Source organism: Erinaceus europaeus, chromosome 9 (assembly GCF_950295315.1).
Source record: "Erinaceus europaeus chromosome 9, mEriEur2.1, whole genome shotgun sequence".
Lineage (NCBI taxonomy): Eukaryota > Metazoa > Chordata > Mammalia > Eulipotyphla > Erinaceidae > Erinaceus > Erinaceus europaeus.
In genome coordinates this window covers 15658714-15677772 of record NC_080170.1, presented here as the reverse complement: position 1 = coordinate 15677772, position 19059 = coordinate 15658714, and the positions used below count along the sequence as shown (strand labels likewise).

The 19059-nt window shown below is 47.0% G+C and overlaps 2 protein-coding genes across 4 annotated transcripts in view; both read right to left on the bottom strand.

Moving 5' to 3' along the window:
• SNAP47 (synaptosome associated protein 47) overlaps positions 1-19028 on the bottom strand; it is a 43550-nt gene extending 24522 nt beyond the window's left edge. For 2 of the 3 annotated variants that reach the window (XR_009551509.1, XM_007535070.3), the window contains exons 1-3: positions 18764-19028; positions 8296-8841; positions 3209-3699 (exon numbers count right to left, since the gene is read on the bottom strand). Coding sequence is in view for 2 of the 3 variants with exons in the window: in XM_007535070.3 (XP_007535132.1) it covers positions 3209-3699; positions 8296-8795 (991 nt within the window). In the remaining variant the exon portion in view is untranslated. Of the gene's footprint in view, positions 1-3208; positions 3700-8295; positions 8842-16205; positions 16326-18763 lie in introns of all 3 variants that reach the window. The other variant, XM_060197414.1, reaches the window with a different exon arrangement.
• The window catches only part of ARF1 (ADP ribosylation factor 1), a 442994-nt gene that overhangs the window by 212549 nt on the left and 211386 nt on the right, over positions 1-19059 (bottom strand). The gene's annotated exons all lie outside the window — the stretch shown is intronic.

Sequence of the window (19059 nt, the reverse complement as noted above, 5' to 3'; positions counted from 1 at the left end):
CTTAACAGTACACAGGGCTCTCAAAGTTCTTCTTGAAATGAACTTGCTGTGTTACTAGACTGCCACCTACTGGCCACACATTTTATTTATTTATTTATTTTTTTTTGCCAACATTGCTCATTAGGAATTTGAAATGTAAAAAAAAAAAAAAATCCTGGTTTCCACCTCGCTGTTTCTGTAGTTCTAAGGTGTCGTTTTCCTAACACATCACCCCTTGTCACCTGTGCCTCCCGTCCACAGCTGTGAGGCCGCCCACCGTGAGGCAGGCTGGCCTCACTTCCTGCTCGCTCCAGACTCAGACACGCTTCAGGGATCTCACCCAGAGTCTAAAGTTAGCTCCAAGATGAAAACCCATCTGTCTTCCTAGATGTGGCTCAGTTCCCACTTGTCTATGACCATGGTCTCCAGTCACTCAGTCTGACCCAAAGCCAGGTGTTGCTGGGAAAGGGCTTGTGGCTACGGAGAAGGCCGAGAAGTAGGGTCACTCTCCGTGAGGGGCACTGTCCTAGAGAGTTCAGTGGCCACAATAATCAGCTAGGAGTCTTACAAGTAGTCCTGAGCTGGCTGCTCTGAGGAGGGAGCCGCTCTGTCTGTGCCTTCCCTCCCCAAGGCAGACTGTCATCACATGACTCAATTATCACTCCATATTATCTCCTGAAAGGTTCCTTTTTTCAGGTTGTCACCAGAGATTCACTGCCCTGGGCTGACCTTTTCAGACAGCAGGAGAGAGACACACAGAGAGAAAAACACCCAGCATAACAGCCTACTTTGGCGTGGTGGTGGAAGGGGGGGGGGTGCTGGGCTAGAATCTCAGCAATATAAATCAGGCACACTGTCTGGGTGAGCTATTTTGCCAGCTGTCTCCTGCTGGTTCTGCGTCTGGCTGTGGAACAAAAGGCTGACAGTGCCCTCTGCTTGCCCTACTGCCCTCTTTGATTTCTGGCCATCTCTACCTAATAAAAAAATTTTTTTAAAGTACACTTTCACATGAACACTTGGACATTCCATCAGATCTACTTATTACCAAGTATAATGACAACCAACACCATAAAAATGAAATTGATTATTTCAGAAAGAAAAAGAATGGGGCGTAGCAAGCCTGCCTCTTCCTGTAATAGATATCCAGCAAAGTTCCTAAGGAAAGATTCCTACTTGTAAGACAAACCACCACTAATCTAGAAATAATATCCCTCATTATGGCAATGTTAGAAAAGGTCAGAATATTTTCTGACTTTGGAGTTTCTTAAGGACTCAAAACCAAACTCACAGGGGAAAAAATGGCAGGTTGAACCATGCCATAATCAAGGATTTCTGTAGTGGAGGTTGACAGATTGAGACACATCAGTTGTCTTTAATGAGGCTAAATTTGGAGGATAGATATGGAACTCCTGCAAATCAGGTGGAACAAAAAGGTAAGCCACTAGGGAAAAACAAAACAAAGCAAAACACAAAATAGACAACCTACAGAGCAGAACCAGGTGCTCTGCATCTGAAAAATCAAAAAGCAAAAATGTCATTGAAAGAGGAGGAAAAAGAAGATGGACTATAAGAGTCAAATAGAATTCTCTAGAAGTCTGGCTCAGAAGAAACTCTGTGTAAGTAGTCACAAAACCATCCCATCTATGCTGCTCCTACCGGGTCAAATGCAGATGTCTCCAGTGTCAGGATTTCTACGGGCTAGAAGCCTGAATGGTTTAGTGTAAGACTAAGTAGGCTACACAGCTGGGGCTTTTAATCTGAAGTGCGTTTTTCTACCTGGTTGTGAACATCGGATATGTTTTTATAGTGAACATCTGCATATTGCACAGAGCTGTAGGAGGGAGTGAGAGAGAGTTTCACTATTCTGGCCTTCTACAGATAACTACTGCTAGTCTTCTATATGTCATTCTTGAGTTTTCCTATTTTTTTTTCACATGGCTGTACACTGCATGCACCTTTTCATATCTGCATACACAGATCACTTAATTTAAAAAGTGATCCGTTAGTATTATTGTACATGTGTATATTTATTATAATTCAGCTCAGGGGTTTGCCAAACCCTGACCCCCACCACCTGCTGTTAATATGAAGTCTTGTTGGAATACAGCCACGCTCATCTGTTTACATACGGTCTGTGGCTGCTTTTGCCCTATAATGGTAGAGGTGAGTCACTGCAACAGATATGGCACAGCCTTCAAGGCTCAAAGTATTTATCATATGGGTCTTAACAGGGGGTTGGGTAGAGCACACAAGCTGCCATGTGCAAGGATCTGGGGCCAAGCCCCTGGCCCCCACCTGTAAGGGTAAGCGTGCTGCTGGTGTGTGTGTGTGTGTGTGAGTGTGTGTGTGTGTCTATCTGCTGCTTTCTTTTCGATTTCTCTATCAAAATTAAAAAAACTAAAATTAAAAAAAGTATTTATGGGGTTTTACAGAAAAAGTTGGCCAACTCTTGACTTAACAATCACCTAACAGTTGGATGTATAGGTGGTTTCTACTTTTGTACCATAAAATCAACTTGTAATAAAGATATTTGTAACCCTCCCACCCCTAATATCACCCACGTGTCACTCAACACCCATCAGAATGGCAAAATTGGCAACTTAGATCTTATCACATTCTCTCATCCTGGGAGAAAGCTGCTGTGGACTTGACCCCTCTGGCTGTGTTATTCCTCTATTCACAGAGAGACCTGTGTGAGGACACAGAGGCCCGCCTGCCACTCTGACAGTGCCAACAACACAAAAAACAATGTGATGTTGCCTTCACAGAATCACATGCCTAAAGATACATCTGGAAGGTGGGTGGGAAGACCTCGACTGAAAGCCAGGGGAATGCAAGCCAGGTGGCAAGGGCAGGGAGACCAGAAGCCACCAGCAGATAAGTGATGATAGTTACATATCTAAACTGAAGAAAAAGGAAGAGCACTGGAGCCTTTCTCAGTTCTAAAAGGGTCCCCCCACCCCCACCCCAGAACTATTGTGGCCTCTCCTGAAATCCATACAGCTCGAAAGTATATGGTAAAACTTGAGTGACTGGAGAGTCATAGGTAGAGAGTTAAGTATGAAAGGAAATGGCTGGAATTATTTTTATTTACAAACGAGTAGCCATTTGTTAGTGCATCATGGTAGCAGCTGTTCTGAGGGATTTGAGGCATTGTGTTAATTATGTGCCTTGGGTGAACTGACCAGATCCCAGAGGTCTGTGTGTAGCTGTGGGGAGTGGCACTAACCTGCCTGCCACACAGAGAAGCCCTTCTCTGTCAGGGAAGAAACTCCAGTGCCCCGGAACATGAGGGCATCTTCTAGCAACTCTATCTTCTTGCTGAATTGCACTTCCAAAATGGGGATAACTTCAGGCATCTTGGCAGATAACAAGCGGTAAGTGATGTCCGGTTTCCCAATGAAACGCTGGCGGATGCTAATCTCATATGGTGTATGAATTTTAATGTCATCCACCTCTTCTCTTTCAAATTTGTGTAGGAGTAAAGAATTGGAGTCGTGGATTTCCAGCCCCGAAACCAGAATGGTGAGCCTTCCTGGCTTCACCTGAGATTCTGTTCTCTGGGAGATAACAACAGGAACTCTGATCACTATCCCTTCTTTCCCAAATGCTTCAGAACTTGCTGCTGAGGTACTTGCCCTGGGCTTGGTTTCCAAGGGTGCTTTCCAGGGCATGGAACTAAAGGGCCACCAAGAAGGAGATTCCAGTTCTGTTAGCAACCTGGAAAGAGAAGAGAAAAAAGCAAGAAAACACAGAAACCTAGGTCAATCCACTTTAAATACCTAAAGTAAAAAAGCCTTGACTTTTTTTTTTTTTTTTGCCTCCAGAGTTATCACTGGGACTCGGTGCCTACACTACGAATCCACTGCTCCTGGAGGCTATTTTTTTCCCTTTTGTTGCCCTGGTTGTTTATCATTGTTGTTGTTGGACAGGAAAGAGAGAAATGGAGAGAGGAGGAGAAGACAAGAGAGGTAAGAAAGATAGACACCTGCAGACCTGCTTCACTGCCTGTGAAACAATGTCCATGTAGGTGGGGATCTGGGGGCTGGAACCAGAATCCTTACTCTGGTCCTTGCGCTTTGCGCCATGTGCACTTAACCAGCTGCGCCACCGCCCAGCCCCCAGCCTTCACTTTCATATAAGCATTCCACCACTTTGCAGTTTTATTTTTCATAAGCATTTCATGAAACAGAAAGAGCAGGAGTTATCCTGTGTTTTAGAAAACGAATGCCTAGGCGACAGCTAGAATAGGACATAATTCTTCAGACACAGAGCTAGTATAAAGATAACATAATACACTATACATAAATACATAATACACATATACATAAAGATAACAAAATACACTACTTCTGACAAGAATGTTCTCTTTATGCACAAGTGTATAATTTTGTGTGTTGTGTGTAATTTTCCTGAGTAATTCTGACTCACAACAAATCCCAATTTTAATCTCTAAAGAATGGTCTAGCAGACTGTCTATAGTAATGGAGATGTTTCATACCTGCACCACCCAGTCACTAATGGCTACGTGTTTATTGGGCATCAAAGTGTAACTAATACAAGAAGGAAAAAATTTTAAACATGATTCTAATATGGCTAGTAGCAACTGCCTAGGATAGCTGACTGTAAAGTAACTCCAAGAAATACACCTAACAAGTCAGTAGAAGAGGAAAAACATGGAAGCTGGAAAAGGGGAGCAAAGGAACAAAAATTAGATGAAATGGAAAAGAAAGGAAAATGATGGGATTAAACTCAACCACATTGTTACTCATCCTAAATGTAAGTGGCCTAAATACTCTGACTAAAAGGCATGGATTGTCTGCACAGAGAAACAAGATACAGTTTACTCCTTGTTTATAAGAGTCACACTGTGAAAAAGACAGATATATGGCAATTAAAGAGAGAGGGGAGAAAAGTATCAAATCAAAAGTAAACTTTTGGAAAGGAGCACTACCAGGAATGAAAAGGGACATTGAACATTAGTAAGAGGAGCAATACAACAGAAAGCCTTGAGAGAAAACTAAATATGTATCCATTTAATAATGTACTTTCAAAATTGGCTAAAACTCAATAAAAAGGGGGGTCGGGCAGTGGCACAGTGGGTTAAGCGCACGTGGCGCAAAGCGCAGGGACCGGCGTAAGGATCCCGGTTCGAGCCCCCAGCTCCCCACCTGCAGGGGAGTCGCTTCACAGGCGGTGAAGCAGGTCTGCAAGTGTCTATCTTTCTCTCCCCCTCTCTCTCTGTCTTCCCCTCCTCTCTCCATTTCTCCCTGTCCTATCCAACAACAAAGCAACGTCAACAATGGCAATAATAACCGCAACGAGGCTGCAACAACTAGGGCAACAAAAAAGGGGGAAAAATGGCCTCCAGGAGCGGTGGATTCATGGTGCAGGCACCAAGCCCAGCAATAACCCTGGAGGAAAAAAAAAAAAAAACTCAATAAAAAGGAGAAGTAGACAATCACAACTATAAACTTTAATGAGCTTCTTGTAAAGATTTCTCAAAACAAAAAATGAATAAGAATATAGAAATTAAAAGCACATTTGCCAAGCCAACCTGACTGATAATTATAAAAAAGAAACATCATCCAACTGCTGGGTGCACAGCATTTTCAAGAGTGTCCAAAACCCTTCACAGGCAGTGAAGCAGGTCTGCAGGTGTCTATCTTTCTCTCCCCCTCTCTGTCTTCCCCTCCTATCTCCATTTCTCTCTAAATAAATAAATAAATAAATAAATAAAAAGTGTCCAAAACATTAAAATATTAAAAAAGTAAGTCTCGATAAATTTCACAGATTAAAATCACACAGAACATGTTCACTAAGAGATGAAACAAGAATCAATAACAACAGTAATTCTGTTGAAAATTCTCAACATCTGGAAATTAAACATTTCTAAATGAAAAATAGCATAAGGGAAATCAGAAAAAATTAAAATGAATAAAAACAATAAGCAGTAAAGAATATACAATGGGCAGATGACAGTCTCTTCAATAAAGGGTGTTGGGAAAACTGAATGAAACCTGACCTACACCACTCTTTGCTCAAAACTCAATTTGAATGGATTAGAGATCTGAATTGAAGACCCCAAATCATAAAATTCCTGTAAAAGAACAAAGGTAGTAAACTCCTTGACATCTGTCTTGCCAATAATTTTTTTTAAATCTCAATATCTCTCTCTCTCTCTCTCTCCCTCCCTCCCTCCCTCCCTCAGCAAAAATAAGCAAATGGGACTACAGCCAAGTCAAAAGTTCCAGCACAGCAAAGGAAACCATCAACAAAATAAAAATGCTACCTATCAAATGGGAGAAATTATTTACAAATTGTATGTCTTATAAGTGGTTTGTATCCAAAGCATTCAACTGTGAAATGGGCAGAGGATCCGAACAGACATTTTTTGAAAAAAGATAAAAAAGATGACCTTAGGTACATGTAAATGTGCTCGGTATCACAGACCAGGAAAATGCAAATCAAAGCCACAGTGAAATGCCACTTCACACCTGTTAGAATGGCTTTTACCTAAATGATAAGAAGCTTTTTCAGCCACCAAGTTGCAGATACTACCATGACACCAACCTGACTTCCCTGGGCAGACAACCTCACAAATGTGTCCTAGAGCCTCGCCTCCCCAGAGCCCTGCCCCACTAGGGAAAACAAGAAACAGGCTGGGGGTATGGATGCACCTGTCAACACCCATGTCCAGCTGAGAAGCAATTACAGAAGCCAGATCTCCCACCTTTTGCACCCCATAAAGATCTTCGGTCTACACTCCTAGAGGGATAAAGAATAGGGAAACTTCCAATGGAGGAGAGGAGATGTGGAAATCTGGTGGTGGGAATTGTATGGAATTTTATCCCTCTTATCCCACAATATTGTCAATCATGACTAAATCACTAATAAAATATATATATATATATATATATATATATATATATATATATATACACGTATATGTATAGAAGCAAAAAATGTTGGGGATGCAGAGAAAAAATAATCTTTGTGCACTGTTGATGGGATACAAGAGGCTGGTGGTGGCACGACCAGCTGAGTGCATATGTTAAAAAGCGCAAGGACCAGAGTTCAAGACTCCAGTTCCCCACCTGCAGGGGAGAAGCTTTATGAGCAGTGAAGCAGATGTCTGTCTCTCTATCCCTCCCCCCTTTCCTTCTCAATTTCTCTCTATCCTACCAAATAATTTTAAATATATATATATATATATATATATATATATAGTAATAAATAAAATATTTGGGGGTTGGGCGGTGGCGCACCTGACTCAGTGCACACATTATAGTGTGAAAGAACCCAGGTTCAAGCCCCAGTCCTCACCTGTAGGAGGGAAGCTTTATGAGTGATGAAGCAGTGCTCCAGGTGTCCCCCTTCCCCTTTTATTTTTGGCCTCTAGGGTTACCACTGGGGCTCGGTGCCAGCACTGTGAATCCACTACTCCTAGTGGCCATTTTTTCCATTTTATTGGCTAAGAGAGAAATTGGGCAGGGGGGAGGGAGCTAGAGAGGGGGAGAGAAAGATAGACACCTGAAGACCTGCTTCACTGCTTGTGAAGTGAACCCCCCTGCAGGTGGGGGAGCTGGGGGCTTGAACTGGGATCCTTGTGCGGGCCCTTGTGCTTTGTGCTTATGTGCGCTTAACACAGTGTGTCACTGTCAGATAGCTGGTGTCTCTCTACCTCCCACTCTATCTCCCAGTTCCTTCTTAATGTCTCTCTATCTCTATTTGAAAATTTAAAAAAGGAAATAAAAAGACATATGCACACATATGCTCAATGTAATAATTATTCCTAGTAGCTAAAATTTAGGAACCACCCAAGCATTCAATGACAGATGAGTGGTTAAGGAAGGTGTAAAGTATACATGTACAGTGGAATACAACTCAGCTGTAAGCAAGAGCAATATCTTCTCTTTTGTTACAAGGATGGAATTGGAGGGAATCAAGCTGGGAAAAATAAACAGGAAGGAGAAGAACAGATATTGGATGATCTCACTCAGGAGGAAATTGAAAAAAGCAAAGGAAAACAGAGGGAGAAACATTAATAAGCCGTGTTTCAACAGCTCCAAGGACTCAAAAAGAGGGAGGTGGGAGGGAAGTGAAAGGGAGCTGGTTAGGTGTTGGCGGAGAACAGCTTGGTGGTGGGTGAGAGCTGCTGGCACTTATCTTCAGGAGATGTGAAAATACATGCCTGGGATAGCAAGTCCTTCAAGCTAACAATTCCTCAACAAAGTGGTAAAATAAATAAATGCATAAATAAATACATACATACATAAATAAATACAGGGGTGATGGGTGAGTGGCTTTCTCTACCTGTCCGCCACCTCCAGGTCAGACTCCATCTGGTCCAGGCCTTTTGCGATGCTGTCAATCTGCTCACCCTGGTGGTGAAGGACTTTGGTTGTGTCTTCTAGACGCTTCTGGGAACAGGCCATCAGACCAGTCAGCTCCTTCCCCTTGGTCATAGGGGAGGATGACACCTCAGCAGCAGCTCCCGGATGAGACAACAGCTGCTCTCTCCAGAAATGCTCAATGATGCTGAAGACGGCATTCCGGCTCGGCTGCAAGGCACTGAACCAGTGCTTAATGTGGTCCTTTTCCAATATGGTGAGAGAACTAAAGATGAAGTGGGAAGCCTCCTTCTTGATCTCGATTATACTAGACAGAGGGAAATGGACCAGGACCTCTCCCGTTTTATCTGCTGTGAATTTTAGGGTGCGAGGAGTCAATGCAAGTTTTCCAGGGACCCATCGCTTCTCAAGTTCTAAGTAGTAGGACCCAGGCCAGGTGTGGACACAGATATCTCTGCTCATCTGGTTCCTGGATTGGTCCCCACCTTGGTACAGGCCACTCTTGTCTCTGAAGGAGAGGGGACATGTTAGTGCATGGGAGAGGCAAAAATGCACCGTCACATCTGGACTACAGACACAAGGACACCAATAGTGAGGTTGTGGTCTGGATTCTGAACACAAGAGACTGGCAAGTGGCTGAGTCGTCACCTAGCAAGTGCTCTCACACCACCCAGCGCGGGCAGGGTGAAGTTCTCGCCCTGCTTACTAGAGTGAGAATTAAGAATCCCCAGTCCAGACTCACACTTTTCCCAGAGTCCCAGGCCCACAGTCCCAGACTCACACTTTTCCCAGAGCCTCTGGGACTACAGGTGTATGGAACCAAAGGCAGGAAGTCAGTGGAGACTGGAGGTCAAGACCCCATGTCTTTTTCTTTAGCCTCAAGTGATAACTCATTCTCCAACTCTTGTCATGACATATCCCTTCCTTACAGCACCCTCCACTTGAAGTTGGTTACTATATAGGGAAGATAATCCCTCAAACTTTTCCCTTCTTATAATTCCAACAAATTTTATGGAGTTCAGTGAACGACAGCTACCAATACACATTCACAGACACACTTAGAAGTAAAGAAGATGTCAGTCATGTCTATAAGTGTATTTACTAATGCAATTTGAAAACTGGAGTGAGAGTTCTAAAACGATCCTTAGAGAACGCTCCACCCAACCCTCTAACTTCAGAGAAAAAGAATACAATTTGAGAAAGAAAGGCCTGGTAACGACTGGTTCAGAACTCTTCTGGTAATATGGTACTGCTTCTAATTCTCTCTCTACTTTAATTAGGAGATGATTTCTCTTATTAAAAAAAAAAGGCTGGAGATCACTCACCTGGTAGAGTGCACACTTTACCACTTGTGAGGACCTGGGTTCATGTCCCCAGCACCTCATGGGAGCACCATGCAAAGGGGCAAGTTTCACAAGTGGTGGAGAAGTGTTGTGCTTCCCCCACCCCCCCTCCACATATGGAAAGAAAAAATGAGTCTTCCAGGAGTGGTTGAATTGCGCAGGTGCAAAAAACTCCAGTAGCAAAAAGAAATAAACAGGAGAATCACCAGTATTATCTTTTAAAACATTGAAAAATTTGAGTTTTGGGGGCTGGGTGGTGGTGCACCTGGTTGAGCATACATGTTACCATGCACAAGGACTAGGGTTCAAGTCCCAATGAAGTAGCGCTGTAGGTGTCTTTCTTTCTCTCCTTCTAGCTCCCCTTCCCTCTCAATTTCTCTTTGTCCTATCAAATACAAATAAGAGAGAGAAGAAAGAAAGGGGAAAAAGAAGAGCTTGGGTTTGGACACAATTGCTAGAGAGCACATTGAGCCAGTAAGATTTAAGTGCTCTCAAAGCTATGCTGGGCTCCAAGCACAAAACGCAAAAACCAAAAGCAAACAGAAAACTCCTGGACACTGTCCCTGTCTCCTGGAGCTTAGTGTCAATTGGAATTCTATGAATCTCCTCATTGAGCTATACCATAAAGTCCCAGACTCTTCAAGGTAATTACTGTGCTGGAATTACATCAAACAATACAAGGCTAGATCAGACAGCAAAAAAAGGCAGTAGCTACATTTGAAGAGATTCCTAATGATACAAAAACAGGGTGACCTGAGACTAGGCAGTGTACCATCAAACATAATGTGAGTAAAAGTGAGTTAAAAACTCCAAAGTTCGGGGATGGGTGGTGGTACACCTGGTTGGGCTCATGTGTTACAATGCGCGAGGATCTGGGTTCGAGCCCCCAGTCCCCACCTGCAGGGGGAAGCTTAGCGAGTGGTGAAGCAGTGCTGCAGGTGTCTCTCTCCCTCTCTATCACCCCCTTCCCTCTTGATTTCAGGCTGTCTCTATCCAATAAATAAATTTTTTTTTAAATTAAAAAAAAATGCTCCAAAGTGCACAGGCTGTTGGCTTGGTTATGTCAATGCCAGGCTGGGGAATATACCCTGGACCTTGTGCCTGCACAATACTGGGTGGCCTCCTAAGCCCAATTTCTATGCTTTATCAAGGAAGGACAGGACAGTGAGAGGGAGAGGAGAGCCAGTCAAGCATTGCTCCAAAATCTACAGCGGTCCCTTGATGCTGTCCATGGTGCTTCCATGTGGTTCCAGGGATCAAACCAAGTTTCACACATGGTAAGCAATCTCAGCTGGACTTAGTAGTGGTTGTGCCTACGCTGGTCTTCTGCCTTTGTCTCTCTGGTACCCCAAAGCACATCACTGTTACTGCAGCTTCTTCCAGAGTGGGAGGAGTCTCACCTGGCCCTTAGCCTTTGCCACCTTCGTTCTCCCTGGGGGAGAGGTACAGATCTTGGGTATCGACTCCACTCATCGCATGGTAGGGAGTGGCCTGTTTATTTGACTGCAAGCTCCCAGAGAACAGGCCCATTTTGGTTTATGATCCTGATCTGGGGAGCATTCCGTGGCAGAATGAAGGGAACAGACACTCATGCTTATGGCATGCTTCCAGTTGGACCCCACAGTCTGGCCGAGGCCAGGTCTGCAGGCTGCCCTTGTCTGCAGCACTACTGACGGGTGGTAGCTCCACTCAGTACTACCTGTGACAACCTTCGATTTGGTCAGAGAGTTTGAAGGAGCCACAGGATGACACAGAAATGGGGGCAGATGTTACAGAGAAGTAACTACTCTACCCATCGTGTTTCTCCAGCTCTTTTTTTTTTTTTTTATTTCTTTATTGGGGGATTAATGGTTTACAGTCGACAGTAAAATACAATAGTTTGTACATGCATAATATTTCCACATAACATACACTTCCACTAGATCCTCCTTTGCCAAAATGTTCCAGGTCTTCAGCTCTTGTATGTCTTGCACAGGTAGATGGTGCTTACAGGAGCCATGTGGCCCCTGACATATGTTATAGGCATTATTACAATTAGCAAGGACACTAAAGGACTAACTCCACTTTTGTGAAGAATCTGTATTTTTCTCTTGACTTCATTTCCTTGATGACTCCTAGACCATCATTATACCTAGAATAAACCATCTGGTTTTATTTGCTTTTGATCAGAGGTAGCTAGACAGCCTTTGGCTACAGAAACAAAGATGATGGTGATGATGATGACAAAGAGGAAAAGGCAAGAAGGAAGAATGTGGCCAAGCACACGCACAGTAAGAGACCAGGTTAAACGAAACAACTCCATTCTAGAAGTGTAATTAGTGTGTCTGACTCAAGTACTTCCTAAATACAGCCCAGCGCTTCTGTTAACCACAATACCAAGGGTCAAATTTTGGGTCCAAACTTGACCAGGTATGTCTGGTCCCATCTAAAATACCATCTAAAATACCAGAAGCTCCCATTAATTACTAATCCCTGGAATTAGGAAAGTCTAAAAAAGAAGCCGCACTACTTTATGACAAGTTCGTAATCACTGGAAAACAAAAAAATAAGGGTCAGCAAAATAGCTCACCTGGATAGGGCGCTGCTTTGTGTGTGTGTGTGTGTGTGTGTGTGTGTGTGTGTGTGTGACCCAAGTTCAAGATCGGCCCCCACTGCGTTGAAGGAAGCTTCAGTGCTGGGGTCTCTTTCACTCTCTTTGCCTTTCTGTCTCTCTTCCCACCCACCCCCCAAATTAACATGACACATGAGAACTGAAAGTTATAAAGATGTCAGCCCAAGAGGGACCTCAGAGACTGTGCACCCAACTCAGTTTTGCAGAGGAGCGAGCACAACTCAGCGGAGGCAGACATTCTAGAAGGTAATAAGACCAGGGAGGGAAACACGAAGTACAACCTGGACTGGGTTTGGTGTATTGCACCAAGTTAAGGGACTCCGGGGGAGGAGGAATGGATTCAGGTGTTGGTGAATGATGGTGGAAGAGGACTAGGCTGGGAAGGAGAGTATTTTGCAGAAAACTGAGACATTTTATACATATACCAACAACTGTATTTACTGTAAACCATTAATCCCCCCAAGTTAAAAAAAAAAACAAACAACCTTTTTCAAAACTATCAGCATGTGTGATTATCAGTTAGCAAGTCAAAGTCCAGGACCTGCATGCTATGAAAGCTGAATACAGTTCAGGGGTGAGGAGATGGATTGTGCTTCAGAACAAGCAACAACGGGACTGCATGTAACTAACTGCCTACCAAGAACAAAAGCAGCAAGTGGTAAAGAACATTCTTTTTTTTTTTTTTTTCAATCTTTATTTACTGGATAGAGACAGCCAGAAATCAAGGAGGGGGGTGATAGAGAGTGAGAGAGACAGAGAGACACCTGCAGCCCTGCTTCACCGCTCATAAAGCTTTCCCCCGTGCAGGTGGGGACCGGGGACTCAAAACCGGGTCCTTGCACAGTGTAATACATGGGCTCAACAAGGTGCGCTACCACCCGGCCCTCAAGTAAAGAACATTCTAAAAGAGATTGGTGCAAACTTGAGGCTGCAGATCTCGAAGAATATGGCAAGGCTGGAGCAGGGTGGAGACATCTGTGCTCGGACTAGTTCCCACTTTCCCTTCACGCCCTGAGGTCCCAGAGGAAAACCTGAGTGAGGCCTGTGGGACTTGCGCAAGGAGACAGGAACCCAGGGACCCATCTTCTCCGCCAGACTGAGGGGAATCTTAGTGTTAGACATGAACCACACAAACAACCTCACACTTGCACCTCAGGAGGCTCTGTGGAGGAGGCAGGAAATCCATACTTTTACGTCACTGGAAAGCTTGCGGAGATTTCCTTTGCTGTTTAAAACTTCCTGACCATCCACACACAGGATTCATGTCATACCTCTGAGGAGCCGGGTAACCCTGCTCCCACACAGACTGGGATCATGTGAAGTTCAGGGCACGGTGCAGAACAGCGGGAGGTTGTCTGTCCTCTGTGCACATGGTCCACATGGGCAGCCCCTCCTCTCTAGTTGTGCATGGGGTGGGGGTGGGGACACTCACCTGAGCACTCTGAAATGAGCACCAAACTCCAGAGCCTGAAGGACTCATCCCCTCTCACAGGGCAGGGAAGCGTGGTGAGCAGTCCTGCACTCCCTGACTCGCCCATTTGTTCAGCCATGAGGTCATGGGGCAGCCACTCACACTCAATGGCAGGAAAGGCCTAGACTCTCACAATTTAGGGGACAGTAAGCCCCACAGTTTTCAGTGTGTGCCTAGTCTCTGTCACTGCGGTGTGCATCCCTGCCTCTCCCTGAAAGACCCTCTTGTCACCTGGCCACCCCTGCTGGCCCTAAACCATCTCCAGCCCCAGAGAGCTGGGGAGAGAGAAGCCACATGTCACTGCCCTGCTGTCCCCCCTGGCTTGGAGAGCCTGACTTAGCAGTCCATTCAGATACTGAACGCAGGTAAATAACAGCCTGACCCCAAACTGGGAGGTTCCCAGGGTGCTCTCTGGGAGGTCTCTAGGCGACCCAGGTACCCTGTGGCACCAACTGCCCTGGAATTACAAAGACTGGCGCTGAGGTACCAGAGGAAGCTCTCGTAGTTCCAGCTCTACCACCAACTTTACGACTGTGGAAAAGTTACTTCACCTTTTGGACTGCTGTCTGCCCACTATTAAAATAATTGAGGGACTGAAGGACAACATCGGCGTGGAAATATTCCAAAAATCAAAAAGCAGAGAAAAGAAAAAAGAAAGAAATGGAAGTTGAGAGAATGACCCGGACACTCGTTCCCATGTCATATATATTGCATATGGGGAGAGCGCTCAGGGTTGACAAATGCCGTGGAAAAAGCAACAGGGGAAACATGTGGCTGTAACTTTTCCTACCACAGATTTCCATGCCACCTTTCTCAGCCAGCCCAAGTAAATGGAGGATAAGTGGGAAAAACACTCCTCTGCATCAGAGCAAGCCCAGACTCCACACACCCCCTCGACGCACTCCCTCTCCCTGGATACCTGGGAGTCATCTTTCCCAGAACTCCTGCCTTCCCTCTGGTCCCCAAATACAGGCTGTCCCTCAAAGGCCAGGTCTTCCTCTTGACCCTTCGCCACTGTGCTGCCTCTGCCACCCTCTCACCCACAGGTGGGCACACTAACTCTGAAGGGCCAGCTGGCAAACATTTTAGGCTTTGTGGGTCATACTGTCTCTGCCACACACAGCCACTCAGCTGTTTGTGAGTAGAGGGAAAGCAGCCCAGGCAGAAGAGACAAAAGGCAGGGCTGTGCCAGTGGAACTTCATTCATGGGGAAAGCATGCGGGGGACAGACTGGTCCCTGAGCCACAATGTGCCAATCTTGGGCGATCTCATCAGGAACAATATGCCTGAAGAGCTCCATCCTAACACATTTTCCTCAGCCCCCATCCAGCCACTGCTCTACCTACCCACCACCCCAATCCCTCCTTCCTGGGACTAGCTCCTGTCCCCATGGCCTGGTGACACAGCTCGGCCCACGGCTGCCAGGTGGCCAGATCCAAGTATGGCTGCACCACGCCCTCCTGGGGGCACCAAGTCTTGACCTCCTGCACACCGTGCCCCCTGCTCCCTCTGCCCTTCCACAGGGTGCTTGTTTCCGTCTTCTCTACTGGGTGCCCTTCTCCTACCTGGCAGTTAAAAGCTGGAGTGGCCAGCTCACAGCTTGGGTTCTCTTAGTAAGTGCCCTATCCCAAGCAGCCAACACATGGCATTAAATGCCAGCCCCCATGCTGCCACCTTCCAATGCAGCCAGGGCTCTCAGAGCTGGACATCTTATGAGACCAAGTGGACCTCTCCACTCGACCGTCCCCCACAATCCCTCTTTTTCACCCCTCCCAGCAAGCAAGACTGACAGGTGTGCCTTGCCTCTGCCCGATGCCCACCTCACAGCCACTCCAACACACCATGTGCTGCCCCTGCTCCCTGGACAATGTCCCACCTGCTATGCTCACTTCACACGTCAGTTCAGGACCCTTAGCCATGCACAGTCCCCACAGCTCCAAGAGTCTCACAGGTGCTTTTACTTTGACTATCTTGGTCCGTGCGCTGGGGAAGGCAGATGTGGGGAGGGTGCGCTGTGCACCAGGCCACCACTATGGGCATCCAGTAAGTATGTACTGAGTAGACACAGCTGCTGTTCTGAATCCTTCTCCCTGCTGGCCTACGTCTCCCATCTACACTATATTCCGAGGGTCTGTATTTGGTCCTCACCTGCTGTACCCTGGAGCCTGCATTTCCCAGTGAAAAAAGACTTCCAGGTCTGCAGGGCCCTGTCGAACGGAGTTTAAGGAGGGACGGGAGGCTGGGGCATGGCACCCAGAGTGGCCATGGCGAGCCCGCTGAGGGTGCCCCTAGCCGCATGGATTGCCCTCAGAGGGCACCACACTGAACAGAATGGGTCTCTTTCAGCACTTCCATCACAGCCGAGCCCCAGGGGAGACAGGGTATCAAGTAAACAGCCTATTTTTAGTGAATTTCCAAAGGAAGAGCACAAGCAACAGTTTACACACCTTTCCAGTAACGCCTGGCCACAAGAAGGTGCAGAAGCAGAACAGCGGGAGCAGTGTTCCCACAGACGGGCTTTTCCATTACCTTCTCCTCCTGCTCCCTCAGAGGCGCCCACTTTCAACCTGGGAGGTGGAGGCAAGTTGTTTGGGGGTGTTTTCTTGCATTAAAAAAAAATAGCCTGTTCATGCGGTGTCCATTTCTCATCAAGAGTCAGGAGTTTGCATTGGTCCTTCATCCCTCCCCCAGGAAGTGCTGACTCCTTGGCTCCTCCTGTTCTCTAAGCTCTTCCTGTTGGTGCATCCCTGGGGTGTGACCAGGCTTCCAGCAGGTTCTGATTCAGCAGCTGTGGGTGGGGCCAGTTCCCAGGTGGTGCCCAGGCTGCTGTCTAGGGGGGTCTCTGCTGACACAGACCTGTGTTCCTGTCCGCACCCACCCTGCCTCTCACCAGTTAGGTCAGCGCCCCATCTGTGCCAACACTAGAGAGCCACCGTGTGGACTAGTAGGAACACAGCACCAAATAGCTGCCCCACAGCAAGGGTTGAAAAAAAGCCTCAGTTGTTTACTGGGTTACTGACTCAGATGCCTCAATAATCCTGAGGAGCACATGAACCTGTTGGCACAAAGTCTCCAGCACAGATTTTCAGGTTTTGGAATTCTAGAGTTCCTCCAAAGCAATATATACCTGAATTCTGTTATTCATTCCCTGAGGCAAACTGAATACATTTTCCAAATTTTTAGACAATACTCTGCCCCCTGCAATCTTCCTACCAGATCTCCCCTGCCCCCCACACACGATGCACATTCCATAAATGAGATCTAATTACTAAGGAACGCCTGGTCAGCATGTGGTCAGATGTTGACAACTTATTGTTAAAAAAAAAAATGCAAGCAGCAAAATGTGGGCATCACATGAATTTACACGTATATGTAATGGCTTGATAGTATGGTGCAGGGAGGAAGAGACAATGAAAGAAAGGGAAAAAATGAATGAGTGAGTGAATGAAAGCACTCATGCCTGGAAAAACAGACTTTGTCAAAAATCAGAAAATTCATTTCCAGATGGGGCTGTGGTGAACCATCCCCTATCTCTCTCTCCCTTTAGCTTTCCCACGCACGCTCACTTTTCGCCATATTACTAGTCCAGGGTGTGAAGAATTTCACACAAGCACTACCGGGCAGAATCTCACAGCCCACTCTGTAATTGCACAGAGCACAGGGTATACCAGTTGTCTCTCTTGCCAGTGGAGACCCTCTACTCCCCTACAGACTCTCCCGTCTCTGGTTCTCAGACACTCACTCCTAGAGTTCCCCACACTCACTCCTAGAGCCTCTCCCCCCAGCAATCCTCCCATGTCCTCCTTCAGGTTAAATTTTCATATATCCTGCCAGTTCCCCCTTTCCAGCTGCATCCTTCGCACACCCAGAACCTTCCAAATCTCACCTGTAAGGGTGAACAAAATCCCATCTTTCCTGCTAGGCCAGGGGAAAGCAGTTCCCTCCCTTCCAGCATCCAGATTTTACAAAGCACAGTCACCCCCTGCTGACGGGGGCCTGTAAACACAGACATGCACAGTGGGTGGTGTCAGGAGCCACTGGAAGGTGCAGGGGACACCTGCTTTCCTGCCCTCACTTCCTGGAGCTAAGAGATGCCTCAACTCTCCTCTCCTTGCCTTTACTGTGTACAAAAGGCCTGGTGCTCAGTGCTTTTTTGCACAGTGCACCTGCTAGTTGACTTGTTCACACATGTCTATGCTTTTTCTTTTTCTCTCCTAATTAACCCCAGTAGGACTGTGCTGAGGGGACTTTCACTGTTTCAACAAGTTGAGACCCTCACGGCTCTTCCCATACCAATAGCTTCCCTCCAGGTGTGTATGGCCTCAAATTCATATTTTCAACACCACAAGTTTCACTTCACCCTGACTCCCCACAACCCTGCAGACCACGACATCTCTCTAGAACCCACAACCATGCAGAACCCCACACCCCTTGGGACCCCCAAATCCCTCTAGACCTTTACATGCCCCTAGACCCCCAAATTCCTCTAGACACCAACATCCGTTTAGACCCTCACGTCCCTCTAGACCCCCACACCCACTGGGACCGCAACTTCCCTATAGACCCCTCACATCCCGCTGGACCCCAATATCCCTCCACTTGCCCATCGCTCTGGACCCCAACATCCTGCCAGTCCCCCACATCCCTATAGCTCCCACATCCCTCCAGATGCCCCCATCCCTCTAGACCACCCCATCCTTCTGGGCCCCACATCCTTCTAGGCCCCCATCGCTCTAATCCCCCCATCCCTCTAGACCCCCATCCCTCTAGACCCCTCACGCCACCCCGGACCCCACTATGGCCTCGACGTCCCCTCCGCACCCACCACCCCAGGACCCAGCACCCGCCCGGCCACCTCTGGCCCTGAGCACCAGCCAGCCGGTTCACAGCCGCCCGGCCCAAGCTCTGCAGAGAGGGAGCCCGGCCGCGAGAAGAGGGACTCCGCGGAAAGAGGATCGCAAGGGATCGGGGCACCCAGCCAGCTTCAGATCGGGGATCCGCTTACCCGAGCAGCCGATCAAGTCCGGAGACAGCGAGCCCAGCCTGCGGGTCTGTCCGCAAACCTCACCGCGGACCTAGAGCCGGGTCGGAGGCGCTGCGAGTCGCAGCTGATCCCGCGCCTGCGCAGGGGAGGCACACCTCCCCTCCCCCCGCAACACATTGTGCGCATGCGCCCGAGTCCTGTGCCCACGCTTCCGGCTCGGGCAGGACACTGTCCACAGGCTCTGGGTTCCGATCTGTTACGCCTGGCCTATCGCGAGCGCTTAATGCTTGTGCTGCGCCGTTTTCATTCCGGCTCGG